This window comes from Carlito syrichta, unplaced genomic scaffold, assembly GCF_000164805.1.
Source record: "Carlito syrichta isolate Samal-C Ts95f unplaced genomic scaffold, Tarsius_syrichta-2.0.1 Scaffold314811, whole genome shotgun sequence".
NCBI lineage: Eukaryota > Metazoa > Chordata > Mammalia > Primates > Tarsiidae > Carlito > Carlito syrichta.
This window is the reverse complement of record NW_007258907.1, coordinates 1,102,305-1,123,508: the sequence shown is the minus strand read 5'-3', so window position 1 is coordinate 1,123,508 and position 21,204 is coordinate 1,102,305. Positions and strand designations below refer to the sequence as shown.

Sequence of the window (21,204 nt, the reverse complement as noted above, 5' to 3'; positions counted from 1 at the left end):
AAAGCAAGAATCATTGATCTCTCCTGTCATCATATTGTTTCTACCCTACGTTCCAAAAGTGTCATGGCCTGATCGTTGGAACCCTGATCACGAACCACTGTGGCACCAGGCATGTGCACCAGAGCAAGATGAATGCCCATGTGGCTTTAGAGGAGTGGTGGGTAAGGGCACCCAGCAGCGGGCAGCAGGCTGCGTTGAGTCTCACGCAAACCACTTTCTCAGGCCACCATCTTCTGTCTTGAGGTCTGCTCATCTCTGAAGGAGCCCCTGCCTCACCAGGTTGTGCGGAGGACTAAGGATTACCTGCAAAAGTCACACCACCTGGCCAGGTTCGGTGGTTCAGCCTGAAATCCCGTGCTTTGGGAGGCTGAGGTGAATGGATTGCCCAAGCCCGCGGGTTTGAGACCCACCTGGGCAACTTGGTGAGACCTTATCTCTACAATAAATCAAAAATCAGCCGGGCATGGTAGCGGGCGCCTGTAGTTCCAGCTACTTGTAAGGCTGAGGCGGCAGGATCGCCGGCGCCCAGCAGGTCGAGGCTGCAGTGGCCAGGAGCGACCACTGCACTCCAGTCTGGGAGACAGAGACTCCAACTCAAAAAAAAAAAACACGTCACACCACCTGACACACAGTAAACACCCCATAACTCTAGTTACTAGTTTTGTTTCCTCTTCTTAAGTCTGTGATGGTTAGGACTGATGGGGTTTTCATCTGACAGATGCTGACACCCACAAGTGGTATAACTGAGGTTGTACATAGTGCAGCAGTAACCCCCAAACCTAGCCACTATGGTGACACCGACACCTGTGATGAGAATGGGACGAAAGCTCTGGCCTCATGTCCAGCATCTACCCCTCTCCCGTGCACCAGGCAGCTCCCCAGATCTCTCTCCTGCATCCTGGGTAACTCCCCCAAATCTCTCCCATGCACCAGGCAGCTCCCCAAATCCCTCCCACACTCCGGGCAGCACCCCAAATCTCTATCCCACACCCGACTGACCCCCAAATTTCTCTCACTTGCTCCAGGCTGACCCCCACATCTCTCATGCACCCCATACAGCTCCTGACTCTCTCTCACACCCCAGGCAGCTGCTCAAATCTCTCCCCCTCACCCTGGGCAGATCCCAAATCTCTCTCCAGCACTGGCTTCCCCATGAGTTTCCCCTCACACCAAGACATCCCCTGGACTGCCCACAAGTCATCCAAAGAAGGTTGACTTGGGAATGGTAGAGCAAGGATCTCCATAAATCTACCCCCCCTTAAAAGCAACAAAACTTCGGCAAAATAGCCCAAATTCTGCTATTTTGTAACTCTGGAAGTTAAGCAAAGGCCCACAACAATCCAAGACACCTTTATTTGAGGTATCCTTCAACAGCCTCCATCCTGCTTTTCTTCTCGGATTCCAAACCATGTTTAACAGAACCATCCTTGAAGGGGCTGAGGGCCTTCTCTGAGGCCCGAGGGCCACTAGTCAGGGCTCACTCTGAGGCCTGAGGGCCACCAGTCACAGCCCATGGGCTTTTCGAAGGCTCCTGACTCCAACCCAAATAAATCCCTTTCTTCCCATCAGAACTACCCTGGCTTCAGTGACTACATTTCAGTCCCACCCACCCATCTCCCTGTACTGGAATCTGTTTTAATTCGGTTAAACCTCCTTATAATGACTCTCTAGAGATAAAAGCCAAATCTGCCAAATTAGCCTTTTCGACTTCTTTCCTCAAATGTCAGAAGGCTCCCGGAGACCCCTCTGCACTCCTGCAATGCTGGGTTACAAGAAGAAACTTAGACCTGGGTGTAATGTGACTTGGTCACAGTCACACTCAAGTACTGCCAGGACTTAGAGCTATCAGCAGCTAAGGCTGCAGGATAGCTCACTGGGGATCATGCTCTGTAGAAACAGAGGGCATTTCTATGATTTAATTCTGTGATCTGTGAGGTCAGTACAATAATAAGACCTTATAGATGAGGGAAACTGAGGCTTTTAACCACCTGTTAAGTGCGAGAAGACAGGTCACTTCAACAATGACCAACCAGCTCGGGTTCAAGGGCAGAACAGAGAGACCCGGAAGGATTACAGGCCTGATGGGTCTGCACTGGGAAGAGCTCTGAAGAGGGGGTGTGGGGTGGAGGGACAGCCTCAGTCTGAGGGATTCTCAGGCTGTCTCAGGGCTCTAGAAACTGTCCTCTCTAGAAAGCAAACACCCAGGAGGGGCAAGCAAGCTGTGCAACATGGCTGACTGGGCCAAACCTCGGGAGGCATAGAAAGGAAGCTGCCCAGGAGAGGGGCTAGGCCACAGCAGTTGGAGTCTGCCTTTAAGAGGCGGGGTCATAAATCAAGACATGGCATCTGTTCTCATAACTTACAAGGATGTTTTCTATATCGTTCTCATCACTACAGTAGATCAGACAACTTCATAGATCTATTAATGATACAAAATCAGTTGGGTGTGGTAGCTCATGCCTGTAATTCTAGCACTTTGGGAGGCTGAGGCAGAAGCACTGCTTGAGCCCAGGAGTCCAATAGACTAGCAAGACCCCCATTTCTACACAAACAAAAATTTAAAATGTATCCAGGCATGGCAGCGTGTGCTTGTAGTCTTAGCTGCAGTGGAGGCTGAAGCATGATGATCAGCCTGGGTGGAAGAGACCCTGACTCTAAAAAAATAAAAGCAGTGCAAAACCCAAGAGTAAATAACCAGTTCTGGAAACCAGCACCTTAAACTCCAAGTCTAGCTATTTAGATATGCAACGAGAGAAGTCAGAGGAAGCATGGCTGCCACCTGGTGGGGCCAGGACAGAGGACAAGGCTGGATGGAAAGTTCTGTAGTCAAAGAACCGTGGGTCTCCTTTGGAGGCAGGCTGGTCCCATGGGCCCGGTGGTCCAGCTCACCACACTCACCGTCTTCACTCTCCAGTCCCAGCCTTTCTCACCACTGAAAAAAACTGGACTCAAAGCTATGGTTTATACAATTCAAGATTTATGTCAGTTTAGGTTACTTCAGTTAACTTCCTTTTAAATTGTACAATTGTACAAGCCAGCCGAAGAAAGAATCAAACACACCACTGCAAGCTTAATCCAATGAGTTACTTTTTTTTTTTAAACAAATTTATACAGCCAAAAAACCCCCAAATCACAGTCTATACCATACAGTCACCCCATTCAGTATGTTGGAAGCCATGGGAGCCCCCGGCAAGAGGAGAAATAACTTCTACTTACAGATGACAAGTAGTGTGGAAAATCTCGAGTTCCCTTTGTTCTCCAGTGTATCTTGTACAAAATATTACATTCTTTTAAACATATATTTACAGAGTTTGCACAAGTAAAAAATTCTTACAAATTGCAACCAGGCTTGGTAGGATAACAGTTCCCCTCCCCAGGGACCAAGGTCAGGTGTGATATCACATCATATTTACATTTGCATTTTTAAAAGTCCCTGTTTCTAGAGACCTAGATGAAGTTTATAAAAACAGGTCAGATGTCAGCAATTCATTTATGTAAGCTGTACAAGTAGTTGATATCAATGTCAGTTCATGTCTTGCTCCCTGAAGAAAGATTTTGAAGTTGAAATAACCCTCTCAAGCAACACATATCTTGGCCTGCCTGCTACCAATTGTTCGGCTTTTGGTGGGGGAGGAGGTGGGAAGGAACTAGAAGAGGGGAGTGACAGAGGAGGATAGGATAATCTGGTTGAGACATTTTTTTTCAATAAATTTTTTCTTGCTATGTTGACCAGGCTGTTCTCAAACTCCTGGTCTCAAGTGATCCTCCCGCCTCGGTCTCCCTAAGTGTTGGGATTACGGGCGTGAGCCACCATGCCCAGCCTTCCTTTTTTTAACAGCTTAGAACACCAAGTTAAGCCAACTGGCTTGTTAAACACTATCCTATGGCTTTGAAACAAACCCATAGTTCTGACCTTTTTTTCCTCAGAGACAAAACATCTTCTCAATAGGACTACAGTATGAGAATAAAAGGACTTCTGGAGAGGACAATGTTGTTATTCTGATGTTAAATCTTTGCCTTGAGTGCCAAGCCCAATTTCAACAGTGCAAAACAGACTCCAGAAGCAGCTGGGGTGCAGGGGTCGGGGGATGTCAGGGGTCAAAGGGCTGCGTAGTAGCTGTCTATCCACTGAGCAAGGCCTCGCTCCACCAGGGACCGGTTTATCAACACCATCTAGAAAAGAAAGTTTCCTTGAGAGCTTTGCCCATGGCCCCTTGAGGCCATCTCCCAAGGCAATACAGGTCCTCCCTCCCAGGTGGCTGCCACTGGAATAACCACGCAGGGGTATGACTTATTTTTCTAGCCAACGGGGGCATTTACAAAGTGGTGTTCTGTTGGCCACTTTGACATGAGGATGGACTTTTTGATAATGCTGAAGAAAATCTAAGCATTACCAAAAAATGGAGGATAAAAAACCGAATGGACAGAAGGCCCTTGGACAGGGCTTCTCCACCTTTTTGGGCTAGATAATTCTTGTTGTGGGGGGCTGTCCTGAGCACTGCAGGATATGAAGCAGCATCCCTGGCCTCTACCGGCTGGATGATACTAACATCACCATCCCCTATAGAGCATCCTACAAGCCCCCAGGGAGCATTGGTCTATAGTTATTTCCTCTTGAGCTAATCAGAGGATATAATCCCAGAACCAGTTCCACATTCATCCATTACTGCTGGCAGCAGCTGAGAGGGAAAGAAGGGCAGAACTTACTTCATCGCCAACCACACTCCACAGGTGAATCAGAGGAAGACCAGTTGCACTGTAATTTGTCACCTGAAGAGGAAGGGAAAAGCATGTTTCAAAGCTACTCTGCATGGCTCTCCTTAAAACCTGCTGGTCAGCTGGGCTCGGTGGCTCAGCCTGCAATCCCGCACCTTGGGAGGCTGAGGTGAGTGGATTGCCTGAGCCTGTGGGTTAGAGACCCACCTGGGCAACTTGGCGAGACCTCATCTCTACAATAAATCAGAAACTAGCCGGGCATGGTAGTGTGTGCCTGTAGTTCCAGCTACTTGGAAGACTGAGGTGGAAGGATTGCCAGAGCCCAGTAGGTCGAGGCTGCTGTGGCCGGGAGTGGCCACTGCACTCCAGTCTGGGTGACAGAGTGAGACTCCAACTCAAAAAAAAAAAAAAAACCTGCTGGTCAAGTCAGGACCTGAGCCACAGGAAGAATGGCATTTAAAGGTCAGTTCCCAAGATGCCCAGATAATTAAGGGAGGCCGAGGCTCCTGAAACAGACCCTGGCCAGTCTGATACCCTCCCCCACCAAGTGCACACCTGAGCAAGCAGTGCTGTATTCCCTGTCATCTCGCTCATGGCGGCATCTGCTTCAGGTGAAAAGTGGTCACCATCTTGAGAAGAAGAAGAAAAACAGCATTTAGACTCTCATTGCAGCAAGGCATCCTTGTCGCTTACGCAATGTTCAGGTATCTTCCACGCTTTGGATGTTGCATGGGACTCAGGCAGTGCACGGGGGAGACCCACCTACATCAGGGACAAAGCCTAGGCCTCCGCATGACACCGAGCGGATAAACTCAGGGTCTCTGCTGCATGCTGCCCACTGGAGGACAAAGAACAAAGGGACAAAAGCTCTGCCTTCATGGGAAGTATCACCGCCACCACCGCCTATCTGGATGTCCACTGTGATGGGAACGTGCCATGTGTTTTTCCACTACATACGTAACACCAAGTGCTATCCCCACTTTACAAGTGAGAACACTGAGGCAAGGGTTCATTGCCAAAGTCAACCAACTCCCCAAGCGATTAGGGTAGAAGTCAAATCAGGCAGTTGGCTGCACAGCCTTCTGGGATCAGTCACTCACAGAGGGCAAGGTGCTGCACCAGCATTTGGCTTTGCTGGATTATAAAAATTACACAGAACATGCCCAAGACGAGGGTGGTAGATAAGGATGGGAAAGGCAGAGGTAATGAAGGCCTGGAAAAATCTTATGAAGGAGGCAGCATTTCAGCTGGGTGTAGACAGAAGTGAACAGGAAGGACGGACAGAGCAATAAAGAAACAGAAAGACCTTGCCCATATTCCCTCCAATATGACACCAGCCAAACTGTCATGTTTCTAGCACATTTAATCACTTTAGACAGGGACAAGACCAGAGGGACAAACGTGGCAGGGGGGTGGAATGAACAGACTAGCATCTACAAATATAAAATTCCTAGCCAGAAGTAGTCACTGTGGCCCCACCTCTATACAACAGTTCCTGGCTTATGTAATTCTCAAAGCCACCCTGAGAAACAAGCACCATCCCATTTTCTGGAGGGGAAAATCAAGGCTAGTAATTTGCCCAAGATCACACTGCCAGTCCCCCTCCCTCTGGCAATGCTTTCACAGTCTAAGACACCAGACAGGGTGAGGGCTAGCATGGTCCCCACTGTGCCCCTAAGGAGCTATGGACCAGCTGAGCAGTACCATCAACCTCAGTGCCTGCCCTCAACCATGGGGCCCAAGACCCTGGGGCCTGGGCTGCATTCTGGAAGGTACCTTTGTCGGAAGCCTCTCCATGTCAAAGGCCCAAGTATAGTCTAGAGCTGTGGCCCTCAAAGTCTGGTCCCCAGATCAGCAGCACTGGCCCTCCCTAGGAACTTGGTATAAATACAAGTTCCAGCAGGCCAGGTGCAGTGTCTCAGGTCTGTAATCCCAGCAATTTGGGAGGCAGAGGCAAGAGGACTGCCTGAGTCCAGGGATTCGAGACCTACCTGGGCAACTTGGCGAGCCCTCATCTCTATAATAAATTAAAAAATTAGGCTGGGTTCAGTGGCTCAGCCTGTAATCCTAGAACTTTGGGAGGCCAAGGCAAGTAGATTGCCTGAGTCAGCGGGTTCGAGACCAGCCCGGGCAACTTGGCGAGACCTCGTCTCTACAATAAAAATAAAAAACGAAGCCGGGCTCAGTGGCTCAGCCTGTAATCCCAGCACTTTGGGAAGCTGAGGTGAGTGGATTGCCTGAGCCCACGGGTTTAAGACCCGCCTGGGCAACTTGGCAAGACCTCATCTCTACAATAAAATCAAAAAAATTAGCTGGGCGTGGTAGCACACGCCTATAGTTCCAGCTACTTGGAAGGCTGAGGCGGAAGGATCGCCAGAGCCCAGTAGGTCGAGGCTGCAGGGGCTGGAAGCGTGCCACTGCACTCCAGTCTGGGCGACGGAGTGAGACTCCAACTAAAAAATATTAATTAATTAAATAAAATAAAATAAAAAATGAGTTGGGCATGGCAGCATGTGTCTGTAGTTCCAGCTACTCGGAAGGCTGAGGCGGAAGGATCACCGGAGCACAGCAGACTGATGCTGGGGTGGCTGTGAGTATGCCACTGCACTCCAGCCTGGGTGACAGAGTGAGACTCCAACTCAATCAATCAATCAATCAATTAGCCAGGCATGGTGGCATGTGCCTGTAGTTCCAGCTACTTGAAAGGTTGAGATGGAAAGATCACCTGAGCCCAGTAGGTCAAGGCTGCAGTGGTTATGAGTGTGCCACTGCACTCCAGCCTGGGCAACAGAGTGAGACTCCAACTAAAAAAAAAAACCCAAAAACAAAAAAATAAGAAATCCAAGTTGCTGCACCTCCACCCAGATCTACTCAATCGACCCCTGTGAGTGGCAACAGCATGTCTGCGCCAGCCCTCCAGGGGGAACGAGGGCTCTGGGAGACGGCCTCCTCTCCATAACTGCCCCTCTCCAAGTCAGAGGCCCCAGTGGTTACCTGACAAGGGAACCACTCCGTCCAGAAGAACCTCTGCTCCCTGGAACGGCAGGGAGACAAAGTCTGACCTAGAAAGACAAGAAAGGAATAAGTCACTATGGTCGTGAAGGCTGTATCCGCTCAAGCCCACATCTGCCTTTTGCACAGTGACACCCGCAACCTAGGATGCAGCAGAGCTGATGGTACACGTGAGCAGCAGGCCTCAGCTCATGGCACACCTGGACAGAGGCTGCCCTGCTGCTAGTCTGACCTCAGAGGGACTTCCACATTAAATTCCCAAAGAGACGCCCGCTTCTCTCTTGACGATGACATTGGGGTTCTTCCACAAGACAGGCCTCCTAGCTCAGCTTGGCTGAGGCCAGTCATGGAGTGTATTTCTATCACACCATGCCAAGACAAAGCAGGCAGCAGGAGGGAAGAACAAACCCACACCGCAGGCTCAACACAACAGAGTCCACTATGCAGGCCACACGTTCCCAGCAGGCAGGCATGGGCCTCCGCTCACCTGATCTGTCGGAGCACATCGACTTTCACCCTCTTATAGCCACCGTAATCCACGTAGCGGATCTCCACCTCATTGGTCTCCTGATAGGAAGCGACCACCTGGGCTCGCCACCAGGCCCCATCTGCACCAGGGGCAGCGCAGATGACCGTTACTGCAGGGCAGGAAGAGGAGTGTGTGAATGCCTGGCCACAGCCAGGGCACAATGGCCACCCTGGTCACTGCTACCCACCTCCCCACCTTACTTCTCAGAGAACTGCACCTCCATGGCTCAGGGGACAGGGACAGCAGCAGGTCCCTCAAGCATCCCCCAGTCCAAGACTAACAGAAGGAAGAACCTGGAATGTGAGAAATTCAGATAGCAGGTGTCCTGCCCCAAAGCCATCCCGACCAAAAAGCATTCACTCAGCCGGGCTCGGTGGCTCAGCCTGTAATCCCGCGCCTTTGGGAGGCTGAGGTGAGTGGACTGCCTGAGCTCGCGGGTTCGAGACCCACCTGGGCAACTTGGCGAGACCTCATCTCTATAAGCAATCAAAATTACCCGGGTGTGGTAGTGCACGCCTGTAATTCCAGCTACCTGGAAGACTGAGGCGGAAGGATTGCCGGAGCCCAGCGGGTCGAGGCTGCAGTGGCCGGGAGCGGCCACTGCACTCCAGTCTGGGTGACAGACTCCAACTCAAAAAAAAAAAAAAGCATTCACTCTAGAGCCACGACTCTGAAACCTGTTGGGGCCTGCAATGGACACAGATTCACTAGAATAAACCAAGTAAAGTACAACTCAGGGAGTGGGGACCAGGGCTTGCCCTACATGTTTGAGGACAAGTCCCTGAAGGAATCAAGAACCTCCAAGAGCAGGAGATCCTGTGACCTGGAATCCAGCCCATGACAATGCATATCGAGGGCTTGGCCACAGGTAGGCTAAAGCCCACCTCTTCCAGCCTTTGTCTCAGGAAGGTGTTGAGAACACCTGGGTGGCCACCAATGCTCCAAGGGGTCACCAACCTCCACCCTGGGGCAGGAGCAGATGAAACTATAAGGAAAAGGCCCTAGCAGCTGCCCAGGCCAGTTGGGATGAGGGACTGTGATATACGGCTGACTAACACTGGGTGCTGACCCTTAAAGAGAACCTCTTAAACTTAGGGGTTCAGTCTTTACTGCTGGGTTAAGATAACTTTAGAGAATCGGATAGACTAAGTCCTTATTCTTACAAAAAGAGAAAAAAATATATACATAAAATGCTCCAGATAACATCAAAGGTTTTTCTGATACCTCAGAGCTCATCAGAGAATCCCAGGTTAGAGGCCCGGTTAAGGGCGAGTAGAGAGGTGTCCCGACATTGGATCCCCACTGCAAAGGGCAACAAAGAATGACAAAGGACGGGCCCAGACCCCAGCTCCTGCTCAGTGTCACTCAGCTCCTGCAAGTCACTTGATTTCCGAGGCTCGGTTTTCTCAGCTGTTATGTGGAGATGACCCAACCCACTGCACAAGCTGGTTGGGCTTAGGGAATGTTTATGGTAACTAGTGCTTACATCAAGTGCTTTTATGAATAAACATACAGCACCCAACCTCAATTCCTGGCACAAGTCGGTATCACCCCATTTAACACATAGTAAGTGGCAGAGCTGGGATCAGAATCCCTGGGTCAAACTCTACTCCAATTCCATTTTCTTTCAGCCAATAGAAACACTAGCTTTGCCCAGCCAGGAAACTCAACCCAGCCCAACCTCACAACAATGGCAAGAACTCAGGGGTGCTGATCCCACAAAGGATCCCAAAACAGCCTCCTCCAAGAGCAGAACAAGCAGCCCCCAGGGCTTCCCCTCCCTGGCCTGACCGGAGCCCAGCAATCCTCCCCTGGACCCCTCAAGATAGCACTTACTTTCCACTGGGGTGGGCAAGGTGGGGGTTCCAGGCTGAGAGTAGCAGAGGTACATCTGCTGGTCGAGGCTGCGCAGTGCGTGGAAGGTAGGATGCGTGTGCTGCTGCACAAACAGGTGCCCAGCGTTGACCTGGTTGACCACGATCACCTCCACGGTGACACCATCAGGTAGCATGAGCTGCAGAGGGGAAGGAGCAGTGGTCACTGTAACTATCCATCTTCTTTTCATGTTTAGGATAAGTACTGAGGCCCAGGGCAAGTTTCTGAACTGGCACATCTTTGAAAAAGGTACAGCAGGCTGGGTACAGTGGCTCACGCCTATAATCCCAGCAATTGGGGATGCAGAGGTGAAAGGATTGCCTGAGCTCAGGAGTTTGAGACCATCCTGAGCAATATGGCAAGACTTTGCCTCTACAATTAAAAAAAAAAAAAAAAAATCAGCCAGGCATGGTGCGCATGCCTGTAGTTCCAGCTACCTGGAAGGCTGAGGCAGAAGGATAGCCTTAGCCCAGGAGGTCGAGGCTGCAGTGGCCATGAGCATGCCACTGCACTCCAGTCTAGGCAACACAGTGAAACTCCAACTCAAACAAAAAGAAAAAAAGACAGAGCAACCCAAGACAATATGGCACCCAGATGGCAGAAGTTCAAGAACTACTTTAACAATAGAAAGTGTTTAGTGGGCGTGGTGGCTAACACCTGTAGTTCCAGCACTTTGGGAGATGGAGGCGAGAAGATTGCCTAAGCTCAGGGGTTCAAGACCAGCCTGCGCAACATGGCAAGACTTCATCTCTACAATAGATCCAGAAAAAGAAAAAAAAAAATCAGCCAGGCATGGTAGCACATGCCTGTGGTTCCAGCTATCTGGAAGACTGAGGTGGAAGGATCGCCTGAGCCCAGCAGGTTGAGGCTGCGGTGGCTGTAAGCATGACATGGTTCTCCAGCCTGGGCAACAAAGTGAGATGCCAACTCAAAAAAACAAAACAAAACAAAACAAAACAAAACAAAAAACAGGGGAGCTGTTGTCCTGCAATACCAGGAGCAGCCATTAGGGGCAGCCTCGCCTCAGGGTCAGGCAGGGAGGCTCCCATAGGTAGAAGCACCAGGAGCAACTATGGAGTAGGGCTGGGCCTCACGCAGGCCTGGGCATGGTCCACCCATCAGCGCTGCCCTCCCTCCCACCTCTCCTGTAAGTCTGTAAGACCCAGGGAGGGCAAACCTAGGAACGGGGTGGCCACTAAGAACAAGGCATCCAAGAGGAAGCAGTGGGCAGGCCCACAGGCCCTCCCCCACCACCTCTGGTGACCTACAGCTGACCCCAGGGGCTTTGGCCTGACAGTATCTATCTACACTGCCCTCTCAATAGCAAGCAGCAGCCTCAAGTCAGGTTCGCAGTCAAGGTCTACCAGAGTCTGCGTCCTATTTGCTCTTCCCACTACTGCTTCCACCCCATCCCCCCAAGTCCTGCTCCTCTTCTCAAGCCTCCATAGACAACCCTCAACTCGTTCCACTTAGAGATCCAGAATGCAGGTTTGCCTAGGGGCCAGGCCCCATATTAAAGGCTCCAGAAAAGGCTACCAATGTTCTCTAAAAGGCCTGTCCCTGGACACTGGTTTTCCTAACATCAAGCTACAGGCTACACCTAGGGGCTCTGGACAGCCAGGCATCTACCCTACCTTCCAGCTGGTTTGTCATAAGGGAAAGAGCCTCTGACTGAGAGTTCTGACCCCATCTCCACCCCAATACTGAGGGTTCAGAGGTGTCAGGGATCAGCTTTCCAGCCCCAGTGAGCCAGGTGGAGTACAAGGGAAGAAAACCATCTGTACAGACCACTTAATTATTCAAAAAGAGAGTGAGTCTAGGGCCAAGCCTCCTGGGAAAAACACCCTGTGACTCAGGTATCAAGTGTCCAATGGGGTCCAATCCACTCCCAAATACCCACAGAAAAGGGAAGAGACATCCCATTCCTTCCCCAGCAGCACAGGGGTCTTTGGAAAGGAGAAGCTGTGGAACTGAGATGCCTTCATCCTACAAGACCCAGGAGGGTGATTTCTGTGGAGCAGCACATCTGGCCCATCTGTGTGAAATGCAGTCAACAGTCTTGGGCCAACAGAGCTCTGTGATTCTACTCCCAGTGAGATATGGCCCAGCCAGGGCTGGGGCACCCTACAGGACATGAGTGACAGGCCCCAAGAGACCCTGTAGCTACCAGCACCACAGGGACCTTCAAGATGTCAGCTCTTCCTTCTGCCAGACTCCTGGGGCAACCTCTCAAGAGCCACCTGGCTCCCTGGCCTGGTGGGGAGCATTTGTTCTTTATCATCTTGGCACCTCCTGGGAGGGAGAGGGTAGGGGATCCTCCACCAGGGCCACTGCTCGGCCCAGCTCAACCAGAAGAACAAGCCCCATCCAAAGTCATGATTCTGAGTCCCGCCCAGGCTTCAGGAATAGAAATAGTGAACCTCGGCACAGCACCAGCTTTAAGGAGCCCCACACTGGTCTAAACACGCCCAGTCTCCTGGCTGAACTATAATCCTTTCTATGCAAATGCCTAGAAAATATGAAAGGTGCCCAGGTGGCACAGTCAGGGAAAGTGGTACTCACACATGGGGACCCAGTGGACTCTGGTTTCTGCCAGAATATTATCCCCTTCTCCTCATCCCCACAACATAGGCCAGTAACAGAACTGACCAGTGGAGGTCTGAGGAGTTTCTTTTGGGGTTAGGCCTGAGAGGAAGGACATCCGGAACACGCTCACCCAGGACGTCACTGGCAGAGAAGGCAGCGCCAGCGGAGGCAGAGGGGGTGCGTAGATATTGGTGAGGTTCAGCTCCTTGAACTTCTTCCCAATCAAGTTCAGTGCTTTGTCTACATGATGCTGAGAGCCTAAATGGGGGTAGGGCAGGACACACAAGTATCGCGGGTAAAAGTCACAGCAAAAACAAACTCAGTCACACAACCATTTCACAGGACTTTACCTAGAGTTCAAGTGCATCAAGGTCTCAAAACACTAAACTCTGCTCTAGGAAGAAAGACACCTAAATCCATTCACCTTTCAAATGATGCCTCCGTCATTCTGACCTGTGCATTGAGGGCAACAGGGGGCAGGCGGGTGGGGGAAAGTCAGAGGGGAGCCCACGAAGGGCACTTGCGCTCTGCGAGGGAGCCAGTGTGTAGCAGTGGGGGCTATGGATCCAGGACCCCTGGCTCTGCCCAGCTGAGCACACACACCTCTCAGGGCCAGAGACCTGGTGGGGAGGGACCTGAGACCCCTTTGTGCACCTGGACTTGGGGCAAAAGCTGCAGGACAGACTCCCTGGGCCAGCCAGGGGGACTCAGGGGCTTCGGTTCACTCACACTTCAGGCTAACACAGATAGCTGCCACTAACCTTCTATGTGGCAGATCTGAATGTTCTGGGTATAAGGCAGGGTTGAGATGTAGATCTTGGCACCAGACGTTTGCTTAAGAAAACTCACATACCGTCCCTGCTTGCCAATTAGCCGACCGACTAAGTGCTTCCAGAGGGGCGGGAAAAAAAAAGAGAGAGAGAGAGATGAGAGAGTTAACAGAAAGCCAATTCCCTACACTCCCAAAGACCTAATTTTGTTTTACACAAGGTCAAGCTCAAACATATTTAGCTGTTAACATGTCAGCAATTATTTGCCAGGACTATTCTAAGCACTTACATTTACTCATAGTACCTGTGAAATAGATCACTTTATCACCATTCTACAGATGGGGAAACAAGCCCGGAGAGGCTGAGGAACTCACCTAAGGTCACACAGCTGCTAAGCAGCTAAACCAAGCAGTCTGGCTCCAAGGCCCAGTCAACAATGCAGGCTGGACCCAGAAAGCTGCAAATGTAGTGTCTTCGCCAAAACCCACAACATGAGACGTTTTACCAGCAGAAGGGTTGACCATGATTCCTTGTACCCCTCTCCTTCAAGTCTACTCAGATCCAAAGATAAAGAGGCTCCATTTGAAAATAAAAGTCTAAGAACCCTGAGCCTCCTGCTGCCAAGTGACAACCCTAGAGACTGCAGAGCACAAGGCATGCACAAGTGCCCAGTGCGCCAGAGTTCAAGGCGACAGAAGCAGCCAAACAGCCTTTATGTAAGGAAAGCTCCCCCACAATCCCAAACTACCTCACCCCAGCACAGCTACTAGGGATATAGTCCCTCCTCAGCCAGCATCTGCCTGGCTGTGCCCTTTGTCACCACTGAAGGAAAAGGGGGCAGGGCGGTTATCAGGGTCCGCTGGGGAGGAAGCCACCAAGGGGAGCCAGCAACCCAGGGTCAAAAGAGCCACTCTGACCCAGAGTTCAGACCAAGCCTAGTCATTGCCTTGGCAGGGGAGCGATGGGCCCTGGGAGATTGTGGCTTGACAATGATTCCTGAGCCCCAGAGATCAACATAAAGATCAAGCTATTATGTTGTAAGTTGCAACAGCAAGAAATCGCTTCAGAAGCTAGAAATCACTTAAGTACTCTGGAATTGGGGGCTGATGAAGTAAACTGCCATTTGCACAATGAATAATGCAGTTAAAATTATGTTTTCAAAGAATAACATGAGGAAAATTAAATTGTTTAAATATTTAAGTATCAATTAAAGCAACATCATCTCAGTTTTGTTTAAAAACCACGGGGTGAGCCGGGCTCGGTGGCTCAGCCTGTCAGCCTGTAATCCCGTGCCTTTGGGAGGCTGAGGTGAGTGGATTGCCTGAGCCCGCGGGTTCGAGACCCGCCTGGGCAACTTGGCGAGACCTCATCTCTACAATAAATCAAAAATTAGCCGGGCGTGGTAGCGTGCGCCTGTAGTTCCAGCTACTTGGAAGGCTGAGGTGGAAGGATCGCCGGAGCCCAGCAGGTCGAGGCTGCGACAGAGTGAGACTCCAACTCAAAACAAACAAACAAACAAAAAAACCCACAGGGTGCAAGAAGCAAAGGAAATAAAAGCCTTTCACAGCCCCTCTCAGGGGCAGGATTAGAGCTGGTTTTTATTTTCTTCCTACATTTCTATACTTTTCAAGTTCTCTAAGATAAGGATTTATGGCCAGGTGCAGTGGCTCAAGCCTGTAATCCCAACACTTTGGGAGGCAGAGGTAGGAGGATTGCCTGAGCTCAGGGGTTTGAGACCAACCAGAGCAACATGGTAAGATATTGTCTCTACAATAAATTAAAAAATCAGCTGGGCATGGTGGTTCCAGTTACTCGGAAGGTTGAGGCAGAAGGATCACTTGAGCGCAGAGGGATCACCACCTGAGCCCAGCAGATCGAGGCTGCAGTGGCCGTGAGCGTGCTACTGCTCTCCGGCCTGGGCAACAGAGTGAGACTCCAACTCCAAAAGTAAAAAATAAAAAAGGATAGGTATTTATGTTTTGCTCAATTAAAAGGTGTTTGCGTTGCAGAACTTGAGCGAGAGGAACTCTGACTGTCCATGTCCTCAGTCTGTTTTCTTCCAAACAGATCCGAGCCCCAGGCTTGTGGCTTGAGGAGTGTGAGGGTAAAATGCTGCCAATAGCAGCTGGGGAAACTCACACTGCAGGAAGTGCTCAGAATCCTGGCCAGATGTGAAGTCTCATCCCTCCAGCCTTTGGCTGATAGGGCTCCTTCTGGCTCATGGTCCCTCCCTTGGCCCTCCTGGGTCTGATGGCCCTGGGAGCGAAATCAACCTGGGGAACACCAGCCTTACCTTTGGCACCTCAATCTCCCAGATGATGAGGTCGACCTTCTGAGTGTTGGCGCCTGCCTGGGCATTTTGGAAACTTTCTGTCGCTTTGAGGCCACTACAGCTGTCCGTTGAATCCACACTGTTCCTGTTGGGATCTGCAGGGGAGGAAGCAGCAAGTGCAATATACACAGACCCCAGCTCAAGGCGGTCAACAACCCAGATAGTCCCAAACTCACACTTCCAGAGGCCCCACCCCGCACTACCTTCTCAAGCTTGGCAGGTGACTGTCAACTCAGTCTAGAAGGCTCAGAATCACCCCAATGAAAGGAGGACTGGGGGTGTTGATACACCTAATTTTAGCCTGTCACTTACAGTTCCACTTGCTTAATTGGCAGCCACACCCAGCCACAGCTGCTGGAGCAGAGAAACAAGTGGTGAACTTGAAAGAAATAGACTGTGCCCAGGGAAGGGGGGGTTCACGGGGTGGGGAAGGGGCTGCGCTTGCATGTGCACTGGGCCCCAGAACTGGCTCCATCAGCCTCAGCCACCTAGACATCCTTCCAACATTCCCAGCCCCTCAGACAGGTTTCCAGTGCCCATGGTCCAGGTCTGGGGTCACAGATGGTGGCCTTTCACCAAGCAGAGCTGGGCCTGCAGAGGACCCCTTCTCAGTTATCAGGGCCCTGCTGGGTTCTCTGCCAGATGTGGACAAGGGAACGAGGCCTTCTTTACTCTGCTGAAGCTCAACTTGCCCAACTCTGAATACTATTCTGGGCTCAAATACTCCCCTTAGTCAGAAACTGGACTAAGCCTTGTTCCCAAAAGGACATGGGGGAGCAGGACTCTGGCCCTAACTCAGGCCACCCCACTCTTGCTCAAGAGCATGCCAGTGGGACCATCACAGAAAAGCAGGGGTCCAAACCAACTCAAGCGCAGTGGCTCCGGCTTCAATTTGGACAACCCAATCACCAGCAGATCACCCTGAGTCTATCATTTGGGTGACTGTCCACATGGTTTCTCCAAATCCTGGGCATAATACTTTGCCAAGCAATCCACATGCTGTCTGGATGCAAGGAACTAAGGCTTAAAGAGATTCCGCTCCCACCTAAGGAAGAGTTACCTTTAAAGTGGTCTCCTCCCTCAGTACCAAGGGTTCAGAATAGGCTTCACATAGGGAAACCGCCCTTCTGAGAAATGACAGCTAGGCTGGCCTGCTAGATGCAGAACAGGCTGACAAGGGTGGCAGGGTAGGGGGTCTCCGCTCATACTCAGCCCTTAGTCTCTGTCCCACAGAAAGGGACTGACCAATACCTCCACACTGACGGCACCCGGGAATAGCTGAGAACCACACCAGGACCCGACAGCTGTGTTAAAAGGCCAGCTTCCTGCTTCCTCTGGGGCCACCCCTGGACCCTTTCTCAGCATGAACGTCCACACGCACAGAGTGGGGCTGACATGAGGCATGAGCCTGGTGCTTGGCACCCACGGTGTTTACGGGTGGCATCAGCAGGCTGCACGCTGCCATCCCTAGGCCTCCCCACCTACCACCACGGCTCAGTCCTGAACCCAAACTCAGAAGCCAACACACCTGAGTAGCTACTGCAACCAATGTTAAAGTTGGTGTGGCAATGCAGGGGGGGTCTTGTTAATTAAGCTGAGGGGCAGCAGGCAGACGGACACTTCTTTATTCTTAAAAAAAAAAACTTCACCCGTTTCAAGATGCAATTTTGTTTATCTGTTTTGTTTTTTAGAGACAGGGTCTCACTCTGTTGCCCAGACAAGCATACAGTGGCACCATCATAGCTCACAGCAGCCTTAGTCTCCTGGGCTCAAGGGATCTTCCTGTCTCAGCCCCCGAGGACAATAGCTGGGGCTACAGGCGTGAACCACTATGCCCGGCTAATTTTTTAATTTCCTGTAGAGACAAGATCTCACTATGTTTCCCAGGCTGGTCTTGAACTCCTACCCTCAAGCGATCCTCCTGCTTCAGCCTCCGAAAGTGCTGGGATTATAGGTGTGAGCCATGATGCCCAGCCCACAATAAGTTAGTTAAACATTTTTACATCCCAGTGTTAGGATACATCTTGCAGTATCTGGCCTTCTATAATCATGATTGGATGACTGGCAATATTTTCTTTTCGAGGCACATAACCATAATGTCTTGTCTTAATCAATAGCATCTTGGAGGTGACAAAACATAGTGTGGCATAAACCAGATGCTGCTGAATATAACATTCCCAGTAAAGCGTCCCAACCTTCCTGGAGCTGAAATGGGAAGCAATGGGGCTCCAGGACAAATACGTCAGAGAGCCATGTGGGAAACTTGTGGCATCTCTTTGTGAGATAAATGAAAACACCCCAGGTGGCTGCAAAGGCAGGGTCAGGAGCTGCTGACCTGTAAGCTAGTGGTCTACGCTGGGGTCAGCACTCGAAAAACTCAGGACACTTCATTACCAAAGTGCCCCTCTTTCCCAGGGGTGGAACTGCAGCTGCCCAGAAACAAAGTGGCTGAGGCTCTCTCGAAGGTGACAGCAACAACTCAGGAAGCTCGAGCCTCCCGAGTATTCAAAGCTGTGGCCATTCTTTGGGCACTTACCCTGTAAGAGCTTCTGGAGAAGGAAAGCGGGTGAAGACACGGGAACAAGCACATGATTAAAAGGAGATAAAAGGAGATAAACTCACACCCACGCTGGGCACTCAAGGGAAACAAAGTTAAGGAAGCCTTTCCATTAAAACACACACATACACACACACACAACCACCACCACCACCACCACCACCACCACCACCATCATCATCACAAGGTTCAGGTTTTAAAAGGAGAATCAGGCACACTGAGGTTACTAGGTGAACCTGACTTTGAGCTAATTCCCATGGGAGGGCTGGATAGGCCACTGGCTGACAGCTCCCATGGCTTTGGGGCTTCAGGCCAGCCAACTCCTTGGTCACCCACCAGTCGTGCACCATGCCCAGCTCTCTGCGGGCAGCTGGGACACAGAGCTGAAGAGCACCATGGCTCTGTAGAAGGGAGAGGTGGACCAGCAGCCCTTCCTGACGAATAAGGGGAGCACTCCAGTCCTCTAAATGCATGCCCGACACCCTCCTACCTCCCGAGTGATTTGCTTCCACCTCTGCGGTCCATCCATTCTCAGTCCCCAAGTCTGACAACGCCCTCTTCAGCACCCCATTGCTGAACGGCACAGTACTTTCTGGCAGCAGCGGGGAGATGGCCTTGTCCCTGGGGCTCGAGCTGGTCTCTGTGCAAGAGTCTCCAATCCCCGAAGTGCTAGGGGAATCTGAGCAGTATCCTGAGGAGCCCACTGAAGGGACACCTTGGCTGCTGTCCGACATGCAGGTGGCACAGGCGGTGTCTCCCACCAGGATGCTTGCCCCCTCCAGCGGCTCTCCAAGGGGAGTGGCCGGTGGCAGGCAGGGGGCCAGGGAGATGGGGTGTGCAGAGTTCTTTGGCTTACTGTCCTTGGTGGGGCTGGACAGGGGGCTGCTCAGGCAGCTCACGTAGGTCTTTGGTAGGGGCAGGTCCTCTGCTGGCAGACCTGCCAAGGGAAGGGTGGCGTCTGTTGGGCCGGTGGCTCCCTCTGTGGTGACTGGGGCAGGCTTCGCAGCATCCCGGCCCTGGTCACTTTTCTGGCTGACTGGGATGTCGTTCTCCTTCTGTCCCTGGAGCTGACCAGCCGAGGCCTGATATATCCGGCCTGCGATCTTGCCCACTGTGGTGGCCAGCACCTCTTCAGTTGCTTCCAAGATTACTTGGGAGATTATCTGGAAGGCGGCCTGCTCAATCTTCTCATCTCTATCCAAGCTCTCCTCTTTGCACGCTTCTCCCACAAGGTCTCTGTCCTGGACTTTGCTACCTCTGACCCGGGGCGCCGAGGTCTCCTCAGCCTGAGTCAGCTCGGAGTGGGCCGACTCAACGAAGCTGCTTGGCGACTTCCAGACTGTGTACTCTTCTTTCTGCTCGGGCCCGGTCACCGGGGGTGGGCTGTTCCTCCCCTCCTCACCCCCTCCTCCCACGGGGGCCACACCGGGGGTCCTGCTGCCCTCCAGTGCCGAGACTTGCTCCTGGGGTGACAGCCCTTCATGCCCATTTTCTCCCAACATGGCGTCGCCGGTCCCTTCGGCACCACCCGTCTCTTGCACCCTGTCTCCAGGGCCATGCTTCTCCACAGGGGCCGCAGACTGGCCTGGGTGGCCTCTCCCTGGTGTCCTGCTGAGTGTCGACTCTTGCTTACACACCTCCACTGCTTCATGTGGGAATGGTACACCCTTTGGGGATGGAAGGGGACACTCTAAAGGAATAGGCCTGACTTCGTCCCCCACCGGGGCTAGTTCCAGCTTTGTGCTGTCATGTCTCCAAGATCCGGGTTGAGCCCATGGGTCAGTGGTGTTGGGAAGGCTGCCTGACGACTCTGATCTTCGACGGGCAGCATGTGTGCGCAGTAAGGCTGTGGGCTCTGCAGACGGCTTGCTGGAGGTGGACACCTCCTCCTCTGGCAGCTGTGTGATGCCAGGAGGTGTGGACACCACTCTGGTGCAGACATCTTCCATGGGGAGGGGTTCCTTGATGGCAGGGTCGGCCCTCAGCTCCACAGCACTGGCCTCCACCTGCTCACTGTGGCTACCGGCGTGGCCTTTTTTACGAGAGAAAAACCACCACCAACCAAGCGCCAGCATCCCAGGCAATGCCAGGGGGAAGAGCGAGCGGAACTGGATGGCCATCTTGGAGGTCTGGAGCAGTTACACCTGGGGAGAGCAGCAGAGGTGGAGAAGGGATGTTATGAGAGCCTGGGAAGAGGATTCTGATGGCTGACAAGCTGTCTGCCCTCCCTTTCCCTGCCCCCTCTTGGACTTGCACCCACTCCCGCCCTATGGATGATTCCTGCAGGTGAGCAGCCAGGAGGATACCTCCCACTCCCTGGCTTCCACACACTCCCTGGAAAAACCGAGCATTCTATTCTTCAACCCAAACCCCTCCCTTCAGCACATCACGGTGCCAGAAGCTAGGATCCCCTTAAGTTAATAAGCTCATTGTGCTTCAGTTCACTAAATAACCCCCCAACCTTTTGATCCATTCAAAAGGCATCAGAGCATTTTAAAGACTCATGGAAGCCACAAGTAAACAGGTCCCCAAAGCTACTCTCAAAATCATGAGTCCATGAAATTGTAGTTTCTACGCAGCAATAGACCGGAGGAATGGCATTGCAAACAGATGGAAGATGCTCCTGGGCGAAGGACCCACAAAACAAAGGCACACGAAGAACCAAGTCCAACCCAAGTGGAAGGAGGGTCTATCGCTTGCAATGGGCACAACTTGCAACTAGTATGAAAGCAACTTGACTTTTATGCTGGTATGAAAGCTATACCCATTCAGCAGAAACCATGCTTAGAATTTTGGATTTTGATCCTTTTCTGATATAGTGATATGC

At 51.7% G+C, this 21,204-nt stretch overlaps 1 protein-coding gene across 1 annotated transcript; it reads right to left on the bottom strand.

Moving 5' to 3' along the window:
• Positions 1-3,826: 3,826 nt before the first annotated feature.
• AKAP1 (A-kinase anchoring protein 1) lies at positions 3,827-20,515 on the bottom strand. Its single transcript, XM_008072021.2, has 10 exons — positions 18,868-20,515; positions 15,782-15,915; positions 13,480-13,606; positions 12,849-12,976; positions 10,094-10,271; positions 8,216-8,366; positions 7,711-7,778; positions 5,272-5,345; positions 4,708-4,770; positions 3,827-4,173 (listed from the first exon to the last, which is right to left on the bottom strand). The coding sequence occupies exons 1-10, from the start codon at positions 20,495-20,497 to the stop codon at positions 4,099-4,101; spliced, it is 2,628 nt and encodes an 875-aa protein (XP_008070212.1). The 5' UTR covers positions 20,498-20,515; the 3' UTR covers positions 3,827-4,098.
• Positions 20,516-21,204: the final 689 nt, after the last annotated feature.

Excerpts from the sequence above, each read along its gene's own strand:
- AKAP1 (XM_008072021.2), bottom strand. The coding sequence starts at position 20,497 with ATGGCCATCCAGTTCCGCTCGCTCTTCCCCCTGGCATTGCCTGGGATG. Across the intron at positions 10,272-12,848 it reads CTCTGCCAGTGACGTCCTGG|CTCATGCTACCTGATGGTGT; the intron begins GTGAGCGTGTTC and ends TCCCCTCTGCAG. Across the intron at positions 4,771-5,271 it reads ATACAGCACTGCTTGCTCAG|GTGACAAATTACAGTGCAAC; the intron begins GTGTGCACTTGG and ends CTTCCTCTTCAG.